Source organism: Triticum aestivum, chromosome 6A, assembly GCF_018294505.1.
Source record: "Triticum aestivum cultivar Chinese Spring chromosome 6A, IWGSC CS RefSeq v2.1, whole genome shotgun sequence".
In the NCBI taxonomy this organism is placed as follows: domain Eukaryota; kingdom Viridiplantae; phylum Streptophyta; class Magnoliopsida; order Poales; family Poaceae; genus Triticum; species Triticum aestivum.
This window is the reverse complement of record NC_057809.1, coordinates 226918064-226923692: the sequence shown is the minus strand read 5'-3', so window position 1 is coordinate 226923692 and position 5629 is coordinate 226918064. Positions and strand designations below refer to the sequence as shown.

The 5629-nt window shown below is 47.8% G+C and overlaps 1 protein-coding gene across 1 annotated transcript in view; it reads right to left on the bottom strand.

Annotated features, from left to right (window-relative positions):
* Positions 1-3038: 3038 nt before the first annotated feature.
* The window catches only part of LOC123127343 (probable protein phosphatase 2C 12), a 3716-nt gene continuing 1125 nt past the window's right edge, over positions 3039-5629 (bottom strand). The window contains exons 2-4 of the mRNA XM_044546994.1: positions 4110-4463; positions 3876-3993; positions 3039-3765 (exon numbers count right to left, since the gene is read on the bottom strand). Of these exons, the coding sequence (XP_044402929.1) occupies positions 3332-3765; positions 3876-3993; positions 4110-4463 (906 nt within the window). The 3' untranslated portion in view covers positions 3039-3331. The remainder of the gene's footprint in view (positions 3766-3875; positions 3994-4109; positions 4464-5629) is intronic.

The window sequence follows — 5629 nt, the reverse complement described above, 5'->3', positions numbered from 1 at the left end:
GCTACTGGGCTTCGGACCTATCATTTATTAATATTAAAGGGGCACATTGATCCCCTGATCTGGTGTTGCCACCCGACCAGTGTCTCGGGGGCTACTGCATTGCCTATTCAATACAGAAAATTCAAAGTGCTCAGTGTTTGGCTTGACCGAACTATGGGCAAACGCGTCTTTGGACAACAATAGGTACCATCTGGGACTTATCCGGCATCAAGCTAATATATCACAGCGACTTCTCAAAACCCTCTCTCAAGGGCCCGTTCGCTGATCACTATTTCCTCTAATATATTGCACCGCGTTTCTATTCCTAAGTATGCTGCCGAGCTGGGAATTGATCCTCAGGCCGGTTTCACGAATCGACCTGAGTCTCAGGGGCTACTGGGATCAGCGGTTTGATTTTATCCTTCAGGTGCATCCCGGATATTAGGCCAACATGCAGCTTGAGGGCTACTAGCTATACATCTCGGCAGAGAATACATTGCACAAATCGGAATTAAATTCATATAAATCAGCCCATGGCCGAGGTGGCGCACCACCTCGGATACAGTCCGGCGTTGGAGCCCAGATATAGTCCTGCGTTGGTGCTCGACTGCAAAAGCTCGGTTGCAAGTTGCTGGCTCCATAGAGGGCATCTCCGACATTAAGCTTGGTTCTACCCTTTTAACTTTTTCAAGACCGAGGTAATCTATGACACTTCGGATACAGTCCGGCGTTGGAGCTCGGATATATTCCGGCGTTGGAGCTCGGAAGCGGTCTGGCGTTGGTGCTCGGCTGCAAAAGATATCTCTGATGCAGTCCGGTGTTGGAGCTCGGACGCAAGAGGACACCGCCGCACGGGAACAACTTAAAACCCCAGGTGTGGCGTAAAAAATAACAAGGCATTGCTAAAGGCCGAAAACTTAAAGGGGCTCCTCGGATACCCGACGTGTAGACTCTCCGGATTCACTACAGTGATCCTCAAGATCGAAGATGAGAAGATTTGTTGAACCAGTTTCCAAGACCGGCGACCGGAGATGAAGAACAGTTCGGAAGAATCGAGGAGTGTCCCCAACTTGAAGACCGGTTCAGGGGGCTACTGACGGTGTCCTGGACTCGGGGGTACTCACCACGTCATCTCCCAACCAGCTGGATCGGATCCAGGATCCCCATGGCGGTTCACTTATGGGCCACTTCGGGCAGCCCATGCCGCATACAAGGAGGATTCCACAAGACTTGGCGCCCAAGACAAGGACTCCTCTAAACCCTAGGCCTCTGGTGTGTTATATAAACCGTGGCCAGGCTAGTCAATAGAACATCTAATATTCATTAGAACAATCTCGTGGTAGATACATGTACCCTGTACTACACCCATATCAATACAATCAAAAGCAGGATGTAGGGTTTTACCTCCATCAAGAGGGCCTGAACCTAGGTAAAATCAATGTTCATATTACCATGTTCCAAGACGTCTAGCTTAGGACCCCTACTACGAGATATGCCGGATATAGAACCGACATCTAGCCCCTCCTGCCTTCCCCTCCTCATGGGAGAAAGGCAAGGGGGGGGGGGCGCCACCCCCTCCTGCCTTCCCCCTGTGCGCCCAAAAAGGAAGGAGGGGCGTGGCTAGGGCAGGGGCCAAGGGTGGCCGCCGCCCCCCTTGGGGTTGCCCTAGGATTTTTGTTTTACATGCAACGTTTCCCAACAGTCCCACTCAGAAAAAAATCTAATGTACAACTCTTTGTTTTTCGTGAAGCTCTTCATGAGGTGCTCCAAAAACTCTTAGTTCAACGAATCCTCGTGGAGTTGGGGAAATATTACCCACCACTACCACCAGTAAGTGGATAACCCTTTATTTTATATCCCCAGGTTACCCAGTCAAATAGACCCTTCCCGCCAAAAATTTCAATCTTGAAACTGGAGCTAGCTGTAAGCCAAACATGATAAACTGCCACTCCCTCCGTTCACAAATATTGTTTTGGATATTTTGTATAGACTACATGCAGACTGAAGTGAGTGAACAAACACACTATAACATGTCAATATACATTCGATTCCGAAAATAGTTAAAACATCTTATATTTGTGAACAGAGGAAGCATTTGGTAAAGCTGTAACTCCCAAGTGAAACTCTTTCAAAGTGGATTTGATGGAGTGGAGTAGTCCCAAATCCTAAAAAATCCTATTTTTTTCAATGAGTCCCTTATGCGTGCTTCGTGAATTTAGGGCATGTGAATGTGAAAATAAAGAAGAGAGTTGGAGGATTAAACTTGAGAAATTGTCTTCCCGTACCTCTTCGTTTGTGACTCTCGGGAGCACATGCGATATGGTTTCCTTGCCTCCTGTCGGCGCCGCCTCCTTGACTTCATCGGCGCTGCCCCCGTGCCTCATTTCCTGTAGCCTTAGGGCCATGGATGCACGTGGATCCATCCTTGACCGGTGGGAGGACTATATTTTTAAGAGTTTTTTTGAATTTGGTTAGGTTTTGGGTCCTGTTTAGGAAGGCGAGGCGACTACAAAGTTGTAGCGCGTCTAGCATAGTGGGAGTTGTATATATGACGGATCACACGAAATTCGTTTGGTGTTTGTCTATGGTGGATCCACTTGAATCCGGTCTTCACTTGTGTCATCGTGTGTCTATAAGTTGGATCCTTTTGATCTACACTTCTTTGCATCGGCGGCGGTTGATGTTTTGGTGAGCTGGTCTTGTTCGGCCTTAGCATAATAATTTTTCGATTGTTTACTACAACAAGGTTTGCCCGATTTCGATGAGGAAGGGTTGATGACGACAGATGCCTTCGCCTCGCTCTAGTGATTGTAATCATCGCTAGGAGGTCAAGAGACTTGGATGTAATTTTTATCAATTCTGGTGTTTTCTGAACCGCCTTTACAATTTATATGAAACAAAAAGCAGAAACCTGAGAAGTTAATTAGCAAGGACCTGCAGGTGCAAATAAAATATAGTAAAAATATAAAAAAAACTGATTTTTTTTACAACACATGTTTGAATGTTTTATTCTCGTGCAAAATTTCGTGGGGAAATAACATTCAATGTGCCAACAAAAATATATCAATACTCTGGAAAGGCTCATGTTTAAAGCAGTTCGAGCTGTCTGTTTTGTCTTTTCTATGCAAAGCATCGCAAACGTGATTTCTTCACTATTTTTTCTTGAGCCGAAACTATGTTACACTTACACAAACCTAGAAAAGTATTTGCATCACATTTGCAAAAAAAGAAAAGCAAAACCCCGGCAAAAAAAGAAGGAAAACCATGTACAAAATGGAGCTGAACGGCCGGCCTATTGCCGGAGCCTGAGAGTATCTTATCTTTGACCCCTCTCCTTCTCCCCGAGCGCCGGCTAGCTAGAGCTTCCTGGCCGCTGCGGCGCCGACGCGCCGTGGTCGTGCAGGAAGAGGCAGACCGCGGAGCAGTCGTCCACCCGTGAGGACGGGTACTTGGTCTTCCACCTCTGCACCGCCGCCTCCACCACGGCCTTGGACGCGTGCTGCTTCCGCGGCGTGGCGCACACGATGGACACCACCTCCTCGTTGCTCAGCACGTCCCACACCCCGTCCGTGGCCAGGATGATGAACAGGTCCGCGTCGCCTATCCGGTGCCCCGTCACCTGCGGCGTCGAGATGACCCCGTGGTGCTTCAGCCTCGAGTCCCCCAGCGCGCGCGCCATGGCCAGCCCCGGGAGGTTCTCGCCGGGCAGCCACACCCGCATCACGCCCGGCTCCTCCCTCAGCGCGAACACGCGCCCCTCGCACCTCTTGATCCTCTCCGCCTCCTCTGTAGGTACGTGATCACATCAAGGTGAAGCTTAATTAATTACTACATTACCGCAATGCAATGGCGGAATGGCCCATGAAAGAATAGAATGCAGTGGCCGGAGGTCTCACCAGGCAGGCCGGGCTTCTGGTCGGTGGTGAGCTGTACGGCCTTGAGGTAGCCGGCCCCAGACATGGTCGCAAGAACCGCCCTCGAGTCTCCGAGGTTGGCAATGATCAGATCCTTGCCCTGTTACCCATCAAATTCAAACACAGATTTCTTTTTTTTTTGTAAGATGATGTGCCCCATCGACGTGCAACATTTTCTCTTTGTGTTGTGTAATACTCGATCAATTGACTAGTTACCTGCTTGATGGCACACACTGCCGTGGTGCCGCTGAAGTTGCAGTCCATGTTGGCCTGCAGCTTGAGCTCGTTGTCCATGGCCTTGAACGCATTGGTGCAGGCCTCCCTCCACTCCCCCAGCATCTGCGACGGGTGCGGCGACGAGTTGCCGCTGCTGTCCGCGGAGGACGACGGCGAGGCGTCGCTGAACACGGGGTCGTCGGCGTCCGCGTCCGCGTCCGCCAGGAGCAGCGCGTTCCGGTGGCTCAGGACCATGAAGGGGAGGTAGTCCCTCACCAGCTTGCTCACCAAGTGGCCGCACCTGCCGTGGCCGTCGAACACGCCGCAGAACACGCCGCCCTCCATGCCGAATCCCTGGTGAAAAACAACACAAAATTCATGACAAAATTGCACAGTTGATTTTGAGATTCTGAATATACTACTGTACTATAGTACTCCCTCCATTCCACAATGTAGTGCTTCCTCTATCCACGTGCTTCAACTTTGACCGTAAATTTAACTATCAAGACCGATTGCGGCGGGAGCAAAAATTATATCAGTGAATTCGTGTTTGAAAGAAGTTTTTAATTATACAATTTTTTCTCCCGCCGCAGTTGGTCTCGTTGGTTAAATTTATGGTCAAAGTTAGACCTCGGGAAGCGCGGGCGCACTATATTTTGGAATGGAGGGAGTATTCGGTAGGTACTACTTTCCCTTTCATCTATATAAGTCCTAATGCGTTTTTTAAGACGGTCTTTGACTATTGACAAGATTAATAGTACATGACATACATAATATGAAAGTTATATCATTGAAATCTTCTTTCATATATGAATTTGACGATATGCTTTGTGTAAGTTGCATGTCACATATTGTTGCTCTAGCATTTGGTCAAAGTTAGCCTTAAAAAACGCATTAAGCCTATATAGATGGAAGGAGGGAGTAATTAAAAACTCGAATAGTAGGTGAGGTTAGTGGTGTTCGGTAAAAGCAGTGTTTGGGAACAGTTTGGAATCTTTGGAAACACAGGAGCACATGGTGTCCCACTTTTCGATGTAGATCACGTCACATGGTGCAATGATTGCGGTGCGGGAAAAATACTATTGGGCTGTTTGATTCTAGGCCTAGCTATGCCATACTTTGCCATGCAATGTTGCCATACTTGTCTAAGGTTAGTTTTTTAAAATGAGAGCCACAAGCTTAAGAAAATCTTGCCATACTTTTTGAGTGTATGTGATGTGAGACCCTAGTGTGGCTTCTCTAAAAAGTGTGGCTTGAACCAAACACCCATCCAAGTTGGTCAAATTTGTCTAACCTTAGGTGTGACAACCTTAAACAAACTTAGTCTCAAACCAAACAGCCCCTGTAACTGCTTTAATCTGAATGATTTCACCCTTTTGGTAGAAGGGCAATGGTTTGCACAAGGAAACTACTCCTGACATTATGAGTTTCCTTCACCATCTCTCTAACAAGAATTAGTACAAATGAAAAAGGTTCCACAATTTGTCGAGTGAACCTACTAGTTCCTGGAAACGTTTAAA